This window comes from Pongo pygmaeus, chromosome 2, assembly GCF_028885625.2.
Source record: "Pongo pygmaeus isolate AG05252 chromosome 2, NHGRI_mPonPyg2-v2.0_pri, whole genome shotgun sequence".
In the NCBI taxonomy this organism is placed as follows: domain Eukaryota; kingdom Metazoa; phylum Chordata; class Mammalia; order Primates; family Hominidae; genus Pongo; species Pongo pygmaeus.
Window position 1 is genome coordinate 60,663,802 of NC_085930.1, and position 20,440 is coordinate 60,684,241.

The 20,440-nt window shown below is 41.6% G+C and overlaps 1 protein-coding gene across 1 annotated transcript in view; it reads left to right on the forward strand.

Moving 5' to 3' along the window:
• KBTBD12 (kelch repeat and BTB domain containing 12) overlaps positions 1–18,913 on the forward strand; it is a 77,959-nt gene extending 59,046 nt beyond the window's left edge. The window contains exon 6 of the mRNA XM_054480642.1: positions 18,038–18,913. Coding sequence (XP_054336617.1) covers positions 18,038–18,219 — 182 coding nt within the window. The 3' untranslated portion in view covers positions 18,220–18,913. The remainder of the gene's footprint in view (positions 1–18,037) is intronic.
• The last annotated feature ends 1,527 nt before the right edge of the window (positions 18,914–20,440 follow it).

Below are 20,440 nucleotides of genomic sequence, written 5' to 3' on the forward strand. Positions count from 1 at the left end.
TTAAAAAGTCAGGAAACAACAGGTGCTGGAGAGGATGTGGAGAAATAGGAACACTTTTACACTGTTGGTGGGACTGTAAACTAGTTCAACCCTTGTGGAAGTCAGGGATCTAGAAGTAGAAATTCCATTTGACCCAGCCATCCCATTACTGGGTATATACCCAAAGGACTATAAATCATGCTGCTATAAAGACACATGTACACGTATGTTTATTGCAGCATTATTCACAATAGCAAAGACTTGGAACCAACCCAAATGTCCAACAATGATAGACTGGATTAAGAAAATGTGGCACATATACACCATGGAATACTATGCAGCCATAAAAAATGATGAGTTCATGTCCTTTGTAGGGACATGGATGAAATTGGAAATCATCATTCTCAGTAAACTATCACAAGAACAAAAAACCAAACACCGCATATTCTCACTCATAGGTGGGAATTGAACAATGAGAACACATGGACACAGGAAGGGGAACATCACACTTCGGGGACTGTTGTGGGGTGGGGGGAGGGGGGAGGGATAGCATTGGGAGATATACCTAATGCTAGATGACGAGTTAGTGGGTGCAGCGCACCAGCATGGCACATGTACACATATGTAACTTACCTGCACATTGTGCACATGTACCATAAAACCTAAAGTATAATAATAATAATAATAATAATAATAATAACAAAAAGAAAACTGATGGATTTTGAAGCCCTTGTGGGAGGCATCTGAATCTTTGCTTCTGCTGCTTTCTCCTCCTAAGTCTGCCTCATGCTTTCCTTTCTCTTCTGACTGTGTTCTTCCCAGGGGCCTCCATAATATGGAAAGAGGGCTCCACAAGCCATCAGTTTCATCCTGTACCGTCACTCCAGCCTGACAGCATTGCTCTCCCTAGATGCCAGAACAGCAGACTGTGAACAGGTTTCTGTATGGGCCATCAGGAAGGGAATGTCCTTCAACTGACAGAAACCTCCTCTCCCTTAAAAGTGAGAAGCTGAGATCCCATCCCCAAATCCTGGAGCCTCACCACATTCATTCACAACCTGATTGCTCAGGGACAAGTTCCCTGTTCCATACATCTGACCTGTTCTTTCCCCTCCAGATCACTTGGCTTTATTTTCCATTTAAGTTTCCAAGTATAAAAATAATCATCTGGCCAGGCACGGTGGCTCATGCCTGTAATCCCAGAACTTTGGGAGGCCAAGGCTGGGGGAACACGAGGTCAGGAGATCGAGACCATCTGGCTAACATGGTGAAACCCCATCTCTACTAAAAATACAAAAAAATTAGCCGGGCATGGTGGCGGGTGCCTGTAGTCTCAGCTACTCGGGAGGCAGGAGAATGGCGTGAACCCGGGAGGCGGAGCTTGCAGTAAGCCAAGATCACGCCACTGCACTCCAGCCTGGGCGACAGAGCCAGACTCCGTCTCAAAATAAATAAATAAATAAATCATCTGTGTTAGTTTGAGTTCCCCCAAAGCATACCTTGAAACAAGGCTTTGAGTGCAAATAGTTTTTTGATGGGGAGGTGCTTCCAGGAGGCTACTAAGAGGGGAGAAGACAGTAAGATGGGAAAGGAGGGACGCCAGGAGAGCAGGGTGACCTGACAGGTTACCACTGTGGGCCACTGAGGGTCAGTCCCACTGAGAAATTCTGGGAGGCAGTGTAGAACACACCTCGCAGTTGTCTCACCCAAAGGGTGAAGGATCTGGAGGTGTTCATCCTCAGACTAACTACCTATCTGACCCCCTGGAGCAAAGAGAAAATCCTCAGGCAAACAGTAGCAGATGGATGTAGTCAGCCTGTTCTGGAACAGGGATCACAGAGGAGATATGGCTGACATCTGGTATGTCAGCTGATACTTCTGACAGTCTCTTCTATGGCACCCTAACCACCCACCTTTAAATAAAGAAGGCTTATTACTCTTAACCAAGGAGATACACATGACATCAGGAGCACTGTGTGGGTCAGCAAAGACAGATTCAGCTTGCAGTGGTAGCAGACTGTCATTGTCCTACCTCGCACCAGCTTCTTACCACGTAGTCATTGGTTCTCCTTTTCCTAGAATGCATCCAAGAACAGGAACTCAGTCTCTGTGCTCTGTGCTAAGCTGACATGCAGATCTGTAGTTTTATATGTTTTATAAGTTTTTGCAAATTTGAAAAATTGACAGTGATTTGTTAGCATGAGATAGAATTTTCCCTCCAAACTCTATCAAGCTAGGAAAGGCTAAAGAGGTCTGCTGTTGGCTTTGGACTTTAGGCAGCATTGGACTTTAAGCCTGGCATTAGTTACTGCTGCTTGCAACATTGACATTACAGTGACCATGAGGGAATAGAATCTTGGTGAACTCTTTTCTTGTTTAAACTTTTTATTTGAAATAATTTTAAACTTACAGAAAAGTTACAAAAAAGAAAATGGTATAATGAATACCCAGATTCACCTATTGCTAATATTTTTCCTAATTTGCATTATTTAACATTTGCTCAATCATGCAATACCCATATATATAGACAGATACATAATTTTGTTCTGACCATATGCGAGTAAGTTGCGTACATCATACAATTTACACCTAAATACCCAGCGTGTAGAATCTGAATATTTTCTTACATAAACACGGATAGCTAACAATTTTAGGAATTTTAACACTGATTCCATATTTTTATTTATTCTACTCTTAGTCTTCTAATTTTTTCAGTTGACCTAGTAATGTTCTTTTTGTAGCACCTTTTCTCTCCATGCCAGTCTAAGATCAAGTATTGTGCTTGTTGACATGTCTTCTCAGTTTTCTTAAATCTGGAACATTTCGACACACCTTTTTTTTTTTTGCTTTTTACAACATTAACATGTTTAATTAGCACAATTTCCCCCTTTTAGAATAAAATCTTCCTCTCTTGAGGTCTATCCGATATTCCTGGTGATTAAATTCAGGTTATACATTCCCGGCTGGAATATTACATAACTGATATATGTCCATCTCAGGACATCACATCTGGAGGCAAACTGTGTCTCTCTGCCCCTTGCTGGCAAAGTTCATTTTAATTACCTAGTCAATATATGGTCTAATTTCATCACTGTATAGTTATCATTTTTCCTTTGCAAATGGTAGAAAATGTGGAAGAGATCCTGTAAAACCATGCAGTTTACTTTTTGCACTTAAGTTGTCTCCCAGAAATCTTTTCCATGTTAGGTAGTAGAGGCTGTCCTGATTCATTTTTATGTGTGTATGCTGTTTCATTGTGTGTATGTACCACAGGACCTCTGTTCTTTTTGTGTGTGTTAGTTTGTTGTACTTTTTACTTTTAGGTTCAGGGGTACATGTGCAGGTTTGTTATATAGGTAAATTATGTGTCACAGGAGTTTGGTGTACAGATTATTTCATCATCCAGTTTCTTGATCCTCATCCTCCTCACCCTCCTCCCACCCTCCACCCTTAAGTAGGCCCCAGTGTCTGTTGTTCCCTTCTTTGTGTACACGTGTACTCAATGTTTAGCTCCCACTTATAAGTGAGAATATGCAGTATTTGGTTTTCTGTTCCTGTGTTAGTTCACTTAGGATAATGACCTCCAGCTCCAACCATGTTGCTGCAAATGACATGATATTCCTTTTTATGGCAGTATAGTATTCCATGGTGTCTACCACAGTTTCTTTATCTGGTCTACCATTGATGGCATTTAGGTTGATTCCAGGTCTTTGCTATTGTGAATAGTTCTGCAGTGAAAATACACATGCATGTGTCTTTATGGTAGAACAATTTATGTTCCTTTGGGTATATCCCCAATAATGGGATTTCTGGGTCAAATGATAGTTCTGTTTTAAGTTCTTTGAGAAAGTGCCAAACTGCTTTCCACAATGGTTGAACTAGTTTATATTCCCACCAACAGTGTATAAGCATTCCTTTTTCTCTGCAACCTTGCCAGCATTTTTTTCACTTTTTAATAATAGCCATTATGACTGGTGCGAGATAGTATCTCATTGTGGTTTTAATTTGTCTTTCTCTAATGATTAGTGATATTAAGAATTTTTAATATGCTTGTTGGCCGTGTGTATGTCTTCTTTTGAAAAGTGTCTGTTCGTGTCCTTTGCCCACTTTTTAATGGGGTTGTTTGGTTTTTGTTTATTTAAGTTCCTTATAGATTCTGAATATTAGACCTTTCTCGATGCATACTTTGCAAATACTTTCTCCCATTATTTAGGTTGTTTGTTTACCCTGTTGATAGTTTCTTTTGTTGTGCAGAAGCTCTTTAGTTTAATTAGATCCCATTTGTCAATTTTTATCTTAGTTGCGACTTGCTTTTGGTGTCTTTGTCATGAAATTTTTGCTGGAGTCTATGTCCAGAATGGTATTTCCTAGGTTATCATCCAGAGTTTTTATAGTTTTAGGCTATACATTTAAGTCTTTAATCCATCTTGAGCTGATTTTTGTATATGGTGTAAGGAAGAGGTCCAGTTTCAATATTTTGCATATGGCTAGCCAGCTATCCCAGCACCATTAATTGAATAGAGAGTCCTTTCCCCATTGCTTCTTTTTGTCAATCTTGTTGAAGATCAGATGGTTGTAGGTGTGCAGCATTATTTCTGAGCTCTCTATTCTGTTCCATTACGACCTCTGTTCTTTACGTTTTGCTGAGACAACTTCCAAACATCTCTTTGGGCCAAAAACTAGGGCCATTCCCTGATTTTAACAACAGACTGGAATACTGGGTTCTAGTCAGGATAGTCAGCACACTCCACCCTGTCTGTCCCACTAAAGGCAATTAAATCCCCTGGCCAGATGCATGGAGCAGCAATCTGAGAACTCTGAAAAGTAAATGGTAGTGGGCAGATTGGGGAAGGAAGTCAGAGCTTGAAATACCACCAAATCAACAATAATTGTCTCATTTTTTTCCCTTGATATCTCCTGGCCCGGACTCAAAGACAGCCTGAAGCCTGGAACTTCAGACCAAGTATGGACAGAAACTCTAAGAAAACCCTCTTTTTCTGTTCCAAGGAGGAAGAAAGAGGGCTCCTACGGGTCAGACAGGGGGAATTTTTTCTTTCTTCTTTTTTTCATTCTTTACTCCACCCCCTTCCCAAGTCCCCAGGCATTCCCAGGTGGTAGCAACAGCAGGGGCTGGGCTGGCCCCCTTTTCTCTGACCAGGGAAACTTCGGTCCCAAGAGTCTGAGTAAAGTCCCCATTGCCTTTCCATCTTGGTCTACTGTCCACGTCACCTTGAAGGCATGCACGTTCATGGAAAGTGTGCAGCAGAGCAAAGAATCCAAAGCTCCATCTCTTTAGCCAGAAGACCAGGAAGGGGCATAAGGATGTTCCTGGAATCAGGAAAATGTGAGGAAGATTGCAGACAGGAGGGAGCTCAAGAAAGTGATCTCATAAAGTTGGACGTGAGCTCCTGGGCCTCACACACATTATTTAGCCCTAAACTGTCTACTAAAGCCTTTGAAAACTGATCTGACGTTGGAAACACAGCCCACAGAAGGTAGCCAGGAACTTGTGGCCTACCCAACCGGGTCAGTTTTTTATTTTCTGCTAATACAAATAAACAAAAAAAATCAACATTTTCCACAGGATTTAAGCAAGACCTAGAATAATATGGTATAATATTCAAAATGCCTAGCATATAATCCAAAATTACTTGACTTACCAGGAACTAAGAAAATATCAGATCATACAAGAGAGAAGACAATCAACAGATACTAACCCCAATTTGAAATAACTAGGCAGAGACTTTAAAGCAGTCTCTAAGATTTAGTGCTCCAGGAAGTAAGAGTGAACACTTTTGAAAGGGATATAGGCCAGGCACGATGGCTCACGCCTCTAATCCCAGCACTGTGGGAGGCCGAGACAGGCAGATCACCTGAGGTCAGGAGTTCGAGACCACCCTGGCCAACATGGTGAAACCCCGTCTCTACTAAAAATACAAAAATTAGTCAGGCGTAGTGGTGCACACCTGTAGTCCCAGCTACTTGGGAGGCTGAGGCAGGAGAATCGCTTGAACCCAGGAGGTGGAGATTGCAGTGAGCCGAGATCATGCCATTGCACTCCAGCTTGGGCGACAGAGCAAGACTCCATCTCAAAAAAAAAACAAAAAAAGGCCAGGCGCGGTGGCTCACCCCTCTAATCCCAGCACTTTGGGAGGCCAAGGCAGGCAGATTACAAGGTCAGGAAATCAAGACCACCTTGGCCAACATGGTTAAAATCCCGTCTCTACTTAAAATACAAAAAAATGGCTGGGCATGTTGGTATGCACCTATAATCCCAGCTACTCGGGAGACTGAGGCAGGAGAATCGCTTGAACCCAGGAGGCGGAGGTTGCAGCGAGCCAAGATCGCGCCATTGCACTCCAGACTGGGGGACAAGAGCGAGACTTTGTCTCAAAAAAAAAAAAAAGGAAAGAAAAGAAAGGGATATGAAGTCTCAGTTTCATAGAAAAATCGGTCTCAGCAGGAAATAGAAGTTATGTTTTAAAAAAAGAAAAAAACAAATGGAAATTTTAGAACTGAAAAAGAAAATAACTGAGTTTTTTAAATGGCTGAATGGGCTCAATAGCACAGTGGAGATGGCGGGGAAGAGCAACTGCATTTGCCGACAGACAAATCAAAATTACCCAATTTAAATAACAAAGAGAAAAAAATTTTTAAAGTGAACATAGCTCAGGGACAATACCAAAAAGTCTAATATTAATGTCATCATACCCCAGGAGGAGAGGAGAAAGAATGTGGGTACAGAAAAAAAATTCGAAAAAATAATGGCTGAAACTTGCCAAATTTGATGAAAGACATAAATTTATAGATTTAAAAAGCCCACAAAACTAAAAACAGAATAAACTTGGAAAAACCCACATACAAATACATTATAATTAACCACATACAAATACATTATAATTAACCAAAGATAAAGAAAACAATTCTTGAAAGAAGCCAGAGAAAAGCAAAAGATAACAATGAGGGAATAATTATTAGAATGACTGGATTTCTCAAACCATGCAGGCCCAAAGGCCGTGGAACAGAATTTTTAAAGCATTAATTAAAAGAACTGTCTAGATTCTATATCCAGCAAAAATATCCTTCAGAATGAGAGCAAAATTAAGATAAGATATTCTTAGATGAAGAAAAACTAAGATAATTTATTCCCAGCAGACCTACTCATAAAGAGAAAGCTAAAGAAATTCTTCAGATGGAAAGCAAGTGATACTATAGAGAAACCTGGAACCTCAGGAGTCAAGGGAAAGAAACAAATACCTGGGTAAATATAATTTCTTGTCTTCAGTTCTCTAGAATATGTATGACTGTTGATAGCAAAAATGTTGACATTTTCCAGTGGTATTTTCAATGTCATTTCCTTGGGCCATGTTTGTGACAACAATTACAATGTAGAGGGGGAGGGTAAGGGACTTATGTGGTGGAAAGAGTCACACGTTCCACTTGAAGTGATAAAACATTATACCAAAGTAGTCTGTTAAAAGTTAAGTATGTATATTATGCTTTGAGCAACTACTAAAAAAATCCCTATAGAAGGAAGTATAGACAAAAACTCAAATTAAAATGGAATATTTAAAATAAATAATCCAAAAAGAAGGCAGGAAAGAGAAAGCAAAGGGAAAAAAAAATTTTTTTTTGAAATGGAGTCTTGCTCTGTCGTCCAAGCTGGAGCACAGTGGTGCGATCTCGGCTCACTGCAACCTCCGCCTCCTGGGTTCAAGCAATTCTCCTGTCTCAGCTTCCCAAGTAGCTGGGATTACCGTGCCACCACCCCTGGTTAATTTTTGTATTTTTAGTAGAGACAGGGTTTCACCATGTTGGCCAGGCTGGTCTCAAACTCCTGACCTTGTGATCCACCTGCCTCAGCCTCCCAAAGTGCAGGGATTACAGGCATGAGCCACCGCGTCCAGCTGGGAAAAATTTTTGAATAATAAAATAGTAGACCTAAGTCCAAATTTATCAATATTTATTAAATATAGTGGTCTAAACCAGGGGATGGCAAACAATAGCTCACAGGTGAATTTTTATAAATAAAATATATAAATAAAATTTTATTTATATTAAAAATAAATATTTTTATAAATAAAATTTTATTGGAAAACACCTACACCCATTCACTTACATCTGGAGTCTAAATAAATTAATTAAAAGACAAAGACTGTCGCAATGGATAAAGAACGAGACCCAACTATATACCGTCTACAAGAAATCAAATTTAAATAGAATGCCATAAGTAGGTTAAAAGTAGAAGTAGGGGGAAAGACATATAATGCATAAACTAATCGAAAGGACAATGGAGTGGCTGTATTAATATCAGGCAAAGTAAATTACCAAGGGTAAGAAGGAACATTCCATAATGATAAAATGATTAATTTGCTTAGACGATATAGCCATGCTAAATGTATCTGCACCTAACAAAAAGCCTCAATATACATGAAACTAAAACTGATAGAATGGAAAAGAGAAGAAATGAACAAACTCATATATATAGTTGGAGACTTCAACGTTCTTCTTTCATTAAACAATAGAATAAGAAGCCAGAAAACCAACAAGGACATAGAAGAACTGAACACCACCACCAACCAACTGGATCTTATTGACATTCATAGAAGGCTTCATCCAACAACAGCAGAACATACATTTTTTTCAACGGCACACAGAATAGTCATCAAGGTAGATCATATCTTAGTTATAAACCAAATCTTAAATTCTTAAAAGAATTAAAACCACAAAAAATATGCTCCCTGACCATAATGGCATTAAACTTGAAATCAAATACAGAATGATAACAGGAAGATACTCAGAAATTAAACAACACATTTCCAATAATGCATATGCCAAAGAGGAAGTTTCAAGGGAAATTAGAAAATATTTTGAACTAAGCAAAAACAAAAATAGAATAAAAGTCTCGGGTCAACAATCTACCATAAGAAACTAGATAAAAAAGAGAAACATAGATCCAAAGCAAGTGAAGAAAGGAAATAATAAAGATAACAGCAGAAATTAAAAACAAAGGAACAACTGAGAACATAAATGAGCCAAAAACCAGTTTTTCTAAAAGAACAACAAAATAAACCTCTAGCCAAACTGAAAATGACAAAAGTAGAAAAGACACAAATTGCCAATAATCAGGAATGAAAGAAAGAGTATTATTACAGACCTCACAGATATCAGCAGGCTAATAAGGGGACTCCTACACACAACTCTGTAGATAAATTTCACAGCTAAGATAAAATGGACAAATTCCTCAAAGTCATGAAGTACCAAAACACCTATGAAGGACAAATGATGTTGAAACATTTGGACATCCATATGCAAAAAAAGAACCATAGCCTATACCTCACATCTTATACAAAAACTAACTCATAATGGATCTAAATATAACATAAAACTTTAAAAGTTCTAGAAGATAACATAGAAGAAAATCTTCATGACCTTAGATTAGGCAAATTGTTCTAACATGTGACACTGAAAGCATAATCCATAAAGGAAAAATGGATAGATTGAACTTCATCAAAATGAAAAACTTTTGCTGTGCAAAAGACAGTTGAGAATGAAAAGAATAGCTGCAGACTCTGAAAAAATATTGCAAACCACATGTCCAACAGACTTCTATCCAGAACATAGAAAGAACTCTCAAAACTCAGCAGTAAGGAAACAAACACAGGAATGAATAAATGGGCAAAAGATTTGAGCAGACAGTTCACTAAAGAAGATACATAGATGTGAAATAAGATGTTCGACAACATTAGCCATTAGAGAAATGCAAATTAAAATCCAATGAGATATTACTACACAACTATTCGAATGGCTAGGTGTTTTTAATACAACATGAAGAGCTGATGAGAGTGTGGAGCAACAAAAACTCTGTTATTACCAGTGGGAATGCGAAATGGTACAGCCACCCTGAAAAAGTTTCCAATTTCTTATGAAGTTCAAATATATTTACCACATGACTCAGCACATGGTATTAGTATTTACCCAAGAAAAAAACTTATATTAACATGAAAACTTATACATGAATATTTACAGTAGCTCTATTTATAATTGCCAACATTGAAAACAATCCAAATGTCCTTAAACAGATGAATGGATAAACAAACTGTGGTACAACCATACAATGGAATACTACTCAGCAATAAAAAGGGACAGACTAATAAAACACCCACCTTGTGGATGGATATCAGAGACACTGCTGAGTCAAGAAGTCAGACTCAAAAGTTTACATACTGTATTCTGTTTATATGGCTTTCTAGAAAAGGTGAAACTACAGGGACAGAGAATAGTTTCTTGGAGGAATGAAACTGATTGTGATAGTGGCTACACAAATCTACACGTGTTAAACTCTTGCAACTGTAGACTCCCCAAAAAGTTAGTTTTACTGTATGTAAAGTTTTAAAATAATAAAAAGCTGAGTGGACATACCCTCCTAGGTACTTAGAATGGCAATACCAGAATTTGTGTCTGCATACGTACGTGTAGGCTGAGCATTTGAACCACACTGGTAGACTACCACACTCTTCCAACCTTGCTGGTCAAGGGCCTAACCTTTATCAGATAATTTCATCTCATAGGCCTTCCACTTGTGTTTAAAGAAAGCTTAATGCATTTTCTAAAAAGGTCTAAGAGCCATTTCCTGTTTTAACTCTTATATGTGATTTGATGCATAAAACACTCTATATGTCTTATAAATAAACCCAGAATAGTTAGAGTTCATTTATAATCCATTACATGAAATACCAATTATCCCTTAATAAAAAGTGACTTTACATATCCATTCTTTTAATTTGATAGAAATATAAAATCTGTGATAAGTTCATACACAGAGAATGTTGCTATGCAACCTTTTATAATGATGCTTGTATACGCTAGAGAACAATAAAGAACTGTACTCCTCTGTTCCATTTCATTTGCAGATAAGCAACTACATACACACAGACATTCGTTTCTTTTTGGCCTACTTGATGGATGGTCAGCCTCCTCCGCTGGCCAGGGCCATCTGCTGGTCATGCCCATTTGTGACACTCATGATGCTCCCTTTTTTATTTGAGTCAGGGGCTGTTAAATTGCCCCTTTCACTGACAGGTAGCTCCTTCACCACTAGGGAGGGTAGGTACCACCCCTTACTCAAAGACAAGCCAACCAGCTGGGCAAGCCAAGTTAGCCTGGGGTCAGTTACTCATTGTATGGTTTATTTATTCATACACCCACTCATGCAAGACAGAATGAGATTCGAGATGGCGATCATGGGCCATCAAATCATCAACACAATAAGATCAAATACAACACACATAGCATCAAACACAGCCAGATAGAAATGATGAAGGGAAAATAAAGACAGAAAAATAAGCTAAGCAAAACAGGGGTAAAGTTGGTATGTAAGTATGCTCCAAAGCTATTGTGCACTGGCCATATACGGACCACCAGTTTATCTCTGATCTCACTAGAGCCTAGAGCAAAAAGGAAAAAGCATGTTCTGTTACAGACTTGCAGTATCCTCCAGGAAAGAACAAATCCCTTGTTAGAGGACACACATCTTTTAAACATGAGAGAAACTTCTCCCCATAGCCTCACATAGGGTAGTGGGAAATGTCCTCAATAATATTCCTAAAATAAATAAAATAGCAAGTTAATATTTCACCAAAGAGCAAGTCAGAGGAAATCTACATGGGACGAAAAAGCACCCGACGGCTTCAGTTTTCTGATAGTCTGAGTTCAAGGATGAAATTTAGACTAAAGCGTTGTTTCTCAAACTTCCCCACTCAAGTACCTCCAGCAACAGAGAGCGCCCCCTAAAGATCATGAAGTGCGGCCCACGGCAGCCTACCATACACAGGGAATTTCTTTGACATCTTATTGTTTACCTCAAGAAAACATGTCAATTTCTTATTTACTCCATAATGTATCTGTGTCTGTTTTCCTATAAAACAGTGTTTTAAGTTGCTTACTATTGGGTTGGCAAGGTGCAGGGTAGTTTCCTGACTGCCTTAATCAGTGCTTTAAGTGTGCCTGTTTTTGGAAAGTTAACCGAATTGAATGGTGCTAACACGGATTCATCCTCCTGTTTCTTCCTCCTTGTTAGTGGATAATACCTCAAGAACCCAAACTCACATAAATAGGTGCTACAAATACCAATCACTTTCTCCTAAAGTGATTTATTCATACACCCACTCATGCATGACAGAATGAGATTCAAGATGGCTTATCATGGGCCATCACATCTTCAACACAAAAGATCAAATACAACACACATAGCATCAAACACAGCCAGGTAGAAATGAAAGTCAATCAGGAAACAAGATGAAGGGAAAATAAAGACAGAAAAATAAGTTAAGCAAGACAGGGATAAAGTTGGTACGCTCTCCTAAAGTTGGCCTGCTCTCCTAAAGCAGTGCTTTAGGAGCTCTGCTAGGGTGAAAACTTAGGAGAGGACCAAGAATGACCCCAAGAAGATGCACAAAGTCTTCAGGCTATTTTTGGTGAAATGTTGACATGTGTGTTCTTCCTGAGAGTTCATCTCTGAGGCCATAGGAGAGATCTGCCAACTAGCACATTCTCATTCACAGTTTAGAAAACTCTCTGAGGAGCTTCTTTATTTTGCATTAATGTGATGATTTTCATCCCCTGTAAATAAGAGATTTCTTAAGAAAGATGTGATATGCATACATGGTTTTAAAAAAAACCTCCCTAATAAACACTGAAATGAACAAATTATTGCAGAAAATCTATCTACTCTGAAATTTTAAAAGGTCCAGCCTGCGTTAATTTGAATAAGGACACTGAAAGCCTTCATCCAACTAAAACAAAAGCAAAACCCAGCCATGGCAATGGTAAAAGATGCACTGCAAGACATGTGCAGTGAATGAGATGGGGAAGGCTACTTCACCACAGTAGGAAGATAATCGAGAAGATGTCACAGTTGTACCAGACACCTGTCATTGTTTAGGCCACCTGTTGTCCAAGCCCTCTCCCTTTACAGTGGATGCAGTGCCCTGCTCCTACTGGAAGGCCGGAAGAGGGGCCTTCCTCAGCTACACTCTAACAGACAGTCCCAGTGCTGTGCCAAGCAGCTTCTCACTCCAGGACCCAGAGGGGACAGCAGTGTGCCCAGCAGTTGTGCCCACCAGCTGCAGCAGGCAGTGCAAAGGAGCAGTGGTGGCTCTCTGGCCAGATTGGGCCTCTAGCTCTCCTCAGTCTGGAGAAATGCATTCTTTCCAATAAATCCCCATTTTGCTAAAGTCGGCCAACATTGGTTTCTGTTGTTGCTACGAAGAACTCTGAAATAACAGGCATGATCCCTTGTGCATTTAACAACACAACTTTGAAATATATAAAGCAGAAACTATTGGAAATAGTAACATAAATGGATAAATCCGCAAAATTTGCATGGACTTTTTCAGAACTCCATGGATCAAATCGATTTTTTAAAACTAAAGCAAAAAGAGATCCAGAACTGAGCTGCCCAACACAACACAATGGTCAGCAGCCACTTACATCTATCTGAATTTCAACTTAAGCTAATTAAAATTAAATAAAATTTTAAAATCAGTTCTTCAGTCTCACTACCCACATTTCAAATTACTCCACACCACATATGGGCAGTGGTTACTGTATTGGACAGCACAGATTACAGAACATTTCCCTCATCACAGTGAGTTCTCTTGGACAGCACTGGTATCAAGGATTTAAATAGCATAATTAGCAACTTAAATGTCATAGAAATATAGAATCCTCTGCCAAGCAAACAAAACCTATACCTTCCTTTTAAACACTTATAGAACACATACTCTGACTAACCATAAATTAGGGCAAAGGAAAATCTCAATATATTTCCCAAAATACAAATTATAGAAGCAATATGTGCTGTCTATGATGCAATTAAATTAGAAGCATTCAGTGAAAGGGTAGTCAAGTGCACATGCGTGTACTAACACATACACTCAGCTGGAGATGTTAAAACATTTTCCTAAATAAGTCTTTGGTTAAAGCAGAAATTAGGCCTGAGATTGCAAACTATGGAGAAATTTGAACCGCACCAGAAATCTTCTAAAAAGAGGTACTCAGAAGAAATGTATAGCCTTAAGTGCACATATTAGAAGACATTGAAATACGAAAAAAAGGAACTAAGCATCCATTTCAAGAAGATAGAACAAGAGAAGATAAAACAAGGTTGGTTCAAATTAATCTGTCTCTAGCACATTTCAAAGTTTTTGGTTTGAGGTAAGAGGTCTAACAGAATTCCCAAATTTTGGCACTGCTAGTGTAATCATTGGGTTATTTTATTTTATTCATTTTATTTTTATTTTTTGAGATGGAGTGTCGCTCTGTCGCGCAGGCTGGAATGCAGTGGTGCAATCTCAGCTCATTGCAACTTCTACCTCCTGGGTTCAAGTGATTCTCCTGCCTCAGCCTCCCGAGTAGCTGGGACTACAGGTGGGCGCTACCAAGCCCAGCTAATTTTTGTATTTTTAGTAGAGATGGAGTTTCACCATGTTGGCCAGGCTGGTCTCAAACTCCTGACCTCAAGTGATCTGCCCACCTTGGCCTCCCCAAGTGCTGGGATTAGAGGTGTGCCTACGCTGTGCCTGGCCAAGTGTAGTTGTCTTCGATTGGATTACAATTCCATCCATAAACCACCCCTCTGTGGCCAGGAGGAATGCAGTACTCTGAGTCAGCCATTGGGTTATTTTAAATAAATTACGTTGAAAGACATAAAACGTTTCTCCCACTCCCAAAATTGAGAAATATATCATGCTGCATGATTAGAAAACTGTTAAGATGTTACCTTTACCAATCTGATTTATAAATTTAATAAAAATCCAATCAAAATTATACAAATTCTGTTTTAGATTTTTGGTTGGTTTTCATTTTTAGAAATTTAACATTATATACCAAATTAGAAACAATAATACAGTTAAGCCAATCTGACCACACCAACTTCAACAATTTTGCTGTTCTTATTTCCAAACATACTTTTTTTTCTTCTTTTTACTTTTCTTTACTGGAGTACTTTAAAACAAATCTAATAATCAGGCCATTTTATCCAAAAATACATTAATATCCATCTCTAACTGGATGGATATTTTAATACACCTACTGTGCCAAATTCACACCTAAAAAATGCACATAATCCCTTACTATTTTCTGATACACATCCCAAATTCTAGACTGTCTAAGATAGCTTGTTCCATGTGCTTCTTCAGAGCCTGGTTCTGCCATGTATCAGCTGTCAATCCTGAGGCAAGTTAATTAGCTTTTCTGGACCTGTTACCTTTTCTACAAAATGGAAAAAACAATAAATCCTTCACAGATGATTGTTCAAAAGACTAAATGAGATCATACATTTAAAGCACCTAATACTATCCAATAAATAGTCATTATTATTAACATAACAGATTCTGACATAAATAGAATTACTTCTAGAAACAGTTTATCCCACTTTTGATGTTGCTGAGATTGGTTAGTGGGTGCAAGTATTTCTGGGGATTGGGGATTTATTTCATTAGGTTTTGGAGGAAAGAAATTCTGTAACCCAGTGTCCTGCCAGTTTTCCTCAAAAGTTCCCACTTTTTCTCCAGCGTGTTTGTGATACACACCCAGGTGTAAGAAAGATTGTCTTTTTGGCCGGGCACGGTGGCTCACACTTGTAATCCCAGCACTTTGGGAGGCTGAGGCAGGCGGATCACAAGGTCAGGAAATTGAGACCATCCTGGCCAACATGGTGAAACCCCGTCTCTAATAAAAATACAAAAATTAGCTGGGAGTGGTGGCAGGTGCCTGTAAATATGTAGAAAAGCTGAATAACAAGGCCTAATGAACATGTGGAACACCACAGCCAACAGCTATAGGATATACATCCTTTATGAGCACACGCGGATCATTTTCAAAAATTGACTTCCACATGCTGAAACGAGGCTGGGCACTTTACACGCATTGTCTTCTTTAATTACCATAAAATTGTTAAACAGGTGTCCAAGCTGGAAATCTTCCATTTGTCCCTCCACACTCACCCCTACCCTCCCCCACCTCTCGCTGTGTCCTTCCAGGCTGGCCTCTATAGACAGCAATAATGGTACCTTTCCCCTCTGGCTTCTGGATGGTTCAGTCAGTAGGAGGAAAGAGCAGGAAATTATCAGGTGAAAAGAAAGGAGAGTCAGGGTATGTTGTAAAGATTTTAAATTTTCTGTACATTGTGATGTTTTGACATCTTAAGAGACCTTTCTGGTTGAGGAATGATTGCCCTCCCCAGGCTGGCCAGTCCTTAAGGACAAGAAAGGGCTCTACCTGGAGCACGTCTTTGCTGTGCACACGAGCCAGCCTAGAGCCACACCTCCTCTGTCCAGCCCCGACACCCCAGGAGACAGTGTGCTTCTGCCTCAGTCATCCCAGGGCTAGGCACCAGGCAACTAGAGACCACTCCTGTCCCCACACCCACTGAAATTATTCAAACCAGCCAGTCCTAAGGTGTCCACTCTCCTCTGCCTGGACTCTCTCACGGCCTGCACCTTCCCCTCACTCCTGTCTTCTGCATCCTGCCTCTGGGATCTGTGAGGATAAGAAACCTTGTTTTCCTGAGCCTCTCCCTTGCCTGCACCTGACTTTCACATAAAAAGATAGAAAATGCAGGGTATTTGCCCTCCCTGCTGCCTCCCTGCTAAGGATGGCTGTGTCCATCTTTCTCTGCTCAAGCCAGGTGCTGCTCCCCAGACAGCTCTCCTGTCCCAGCTCCAGTGCTCACTCCCTCCCTCTCCTTCCAGGTCTAGGGACAGTGACAGCCCCTTGCTGTGATTAGTCCTGGGTACTATGCCATCCCCCACGGGCCTTCCTAAGCCCCACTCACAGCGTTCTAAAGGTCCCTTGACTGAACTCTTCATGTTGTCCAGGTGGAGTGTGCTGTGTTTCCACAGGACCCCAGCTGAATGTTAGCATCCCTATCCCAAACACAAGCTCAGAGGGCAGCGCTAGCCCAGGGCCACATGACTCCAGCCACGCCTCCTCTATGGGGGTGGAAATAGGGCAGTTTCAACCCTTGTTCGCAACATTGCTAAATCATTCATATGACATTGGAACACTTTTTCAACTGGAGACAACGGCATGCCCTGTCAGAACTTCTTGAATAATTTTTGACTGAATTGTGAACGTGGCCTTTCTTCGTTTCTTAGAAATCAGGAACACTGTCTTCCATTTAAAGTATCTTTATTCAGTTGTTAATTAATTTTTGGTGCTTAAGTCCTGCTGTGGTTTGAGTTTGTTCTCTCTGAAACTCATGTTGAAATTTGGTCCCCAGTGTAGCGGTGCTGCAGGTAGGGCCTAGTGGGAGGTGTCTTGCCATGGATCCCTCATGAATAGATTAACACCCTCCTTTGGGGGTGAACTTGGGCTTTCATAAGAATGGATTAGTTCCTGGGAAAGGGGGCTGTTAAAAATAGTCTGGCAGCCGGGAGCGGTGGCTCATGCCTGTAATCCCAGCACTTTGGGAGGCTGAGGCAGGCAGATCTCGAGGTCAGGAGTTCAAGACCAGCCTGACCAACATGATGAAACCCCGTCTCTACTAAAAATACAAAAATTAGCCAGGCATGGTGGCACGTGCCTGTAATCCCAGCTACTCAGGAGGCTGAGGTGGGAGAATTGCTTGAACCCGGGTGGCGGAGGTTGCAGTGAGCGAGATCGCACCAGTGCACTAAAGCCTGGGTGAAAGAGCAAGACTCCGTCTCAAAAAAAACAATCTGACTTTCTTGGTTTCTCTCTTTTACTCCTTCCCTGTCCCAGTGACCTCTTTGCAAATGCCCACTCCTCTTCCATTTTCTGCCATGAGTTGAAACAGCCAAGGCTCCCACCAGATGCAGATCCCCAGTCTTGAACTTTCCAGCCACCAGAATCATGAGCCAAGTAAATAAATGTCTTTTCTTGATAAACTACCCAGTCCTGGGTATTCTGTTAACAGTAACAGCAAGTGGACTAAGACATTGCCTTTTGGAGGAAGTTACTCAGTATGGTTCTGATGGCCTCTGAATTTAATACCTACGTGAGATTTTTGTCTTCCCACTTTGCTGTTTTTCAGATCGCCATGAGGTTATCTCCAAAGAAATATTGGAACTGGACCCATGGGAAAACCAGTGGAATGTTGTAGCCATCAACGTCCTCATGCATGACAGCTATGATGTCTGCCTGGTAGCCAGGATGAATCCCCGAGACCTCATCCCCCCACCTTCAGATTTGGTGGAAGAAGGCAATGAGCACTGAGGTGACCTTGCTGGAGGACCTCCTGCTGTGTCTGCAAACAAGGCCTTCAGAACGGAGAGGGCCCACAGCATCTCTGTCATGCCAGTCACGTGCACTGCATGCGTAGTGGCCTGTGTGTGAAGAAGCAGTGTGTGCTGGGCACTGGGCGGGGAGCATGGGGAGTCTCCCTTCAGGGACTTTCCAGTCTGATAGGGTAAATAAGACACTACAAAGAAGAGGTGATGACGGCCACAGGAGGGGCACAGGGCCACAGGAAAGCAGCAGATGGAGGGTCTCACTCTGCTGGGGACCCATGAACAGCACTGCCAAGAAGCAGACCTTTTATTGGGGCCCCAAAAGAATGAGGAGGAAGTGGTCCCATGGGTGCAGTCAATGATGAGTTCATGGAAACAGCCGAGCAAGGGCCCAGAGACAGAAAACTCGTGCCTGTCTGCAGCATCCTGGCTGGGCCAGATTGTCTGGGGCACAGGGTTTGTGGTCAAGGCTGGAAAAGTAGGTTATAGCTAGATGACCAACGCCTGAAGAATGAGGAGTTGGACCTGGTCTGTAAGCCAGGGAATTGTCTCAAAATCGTGAATTAAGGGAGACTTCTTTCTGTGCTCTGTTCCAGCTTCAGTCTTATAAACACTGGCCATTCTCCTTCAGAATCCCCCTTCTACTGAGGCAACGCCACCCAGCAGCAGGGCTAGCTGTGCTACCAGCCCCTAACAACCAAGGCACTCAAGCCAGACCACAGTGGCCAGAGAATCCTGCCCTGGGCTGACTCTGTCTGGGACAGCGATGTGGGGTTCTGCAGCCTGGTCCACTCCGGGGCTAGCAGGGAGTGTCCTGGAGTGGGCTTACCCAGGCTGCCTTTGCCCACCTCTCAGACACATATGACTTTCTGCAGGGTAGTCCTGGCTGAACAGGACTCGCCCAAGCCACCCAAGCCAGGGACAGAGAGGGCTCTGGCTGAGGACAGGGGAAGCAGCATCTCCTCCAGCTGCTGCCAACCCCGTGGCCCGGCATTTGCAATAAAGATGGAGCCACCCACTTCAGCTCACAATTGAGCATAATCAGAAGACAGTCACTTCCAAAATATATGTTAGAAATAACATTTAAATGACACATGGGAAGTCCGTCTATCTTACTTCCCGTCTCTAATCCTGGAAGCACAGTGGATTCAATGAGGGCATCTTCATAGCTGTTCTTCAACAACTTCTCTAAAGAGTTTCACATTGCACAAGGCTCTTTTGGAAGCAGGAGTGGTCAGTAAATTCAGAGGGAGACAAACCCTAAGTAGAGACAGCTTTCTTTGGTGCTGAGCTGTGTGATTGTGATGACCGCTAGCCTGTGCCCCCCAGGTTCCAGCTGCCCACCAGGCAGGACAGGCAGGTCTTGCCAAAACTGGAGCCTGTTGGAAACCTATTTCTGCCACCAAGGAGAGGGACCAGGAGACCCAGCGTAGGTTGGCCCCAAGTAGGCTCGATTCTGGGAGGGTGGGGTTCCCACCTTCCTCTTCGCACTTGTGCCCCAAGTGTACTCACAGTACCTGGCAGGTGGGTGACCTTTTGGGTGGCTGGCATGGGGCAGTGTTTCTTAGCCAGAGGGCCTGGGCCCCGAGCATGTCCAGGAATCTGAGTTAAAGTGAGCTTACTCTTTCCCCAGTGGATGGTCATGATCTGTGCATTCTTTTTCTTGCTACAAAGATGTTCCTCCTAGCTGCTGTGTTGGCTGTCGGTGGCCAGGGTTGAGGATGGCCTCCACAGGGCCTCCACTTCCCTGCATTCCTCTTCACATAGTCACTCTGCCTACTCCACCAGCTTGAACAGTCCAGAAAGCTGCCATGTCCCCCTGGCTCAAGGAGGCCTTGTTGGCATGTCATGGCATATCTCCTAGATGTTTTGGGTTCAAGATCTGGGTTCCAGCCCCAGCTGTCCTACTTAGCTAACCATGTGAACTTGGCAAGATGACCTTTCTAAAGCCTTGTTTCCCTCATGTGCAGAGTGGGAAGGAAAACATTAATATATACTTTATAGGGTTGGTGTGAGGATTGAGTAAGTGCTGAGCAAAGTGCCTATGAAATCCTGAAATAATAAGCATGTTTTAGCTGCCATTATTATCATCACTGTCATTATCATTGCAGTCAGCACTTCCCAAAGCAAGGTGCCCAAAACAGACTCAGTGCTTTAGTGCAGTCCCTTGGGATTTAGGGGCAGATGTGCATATGGCTTGAGATGGT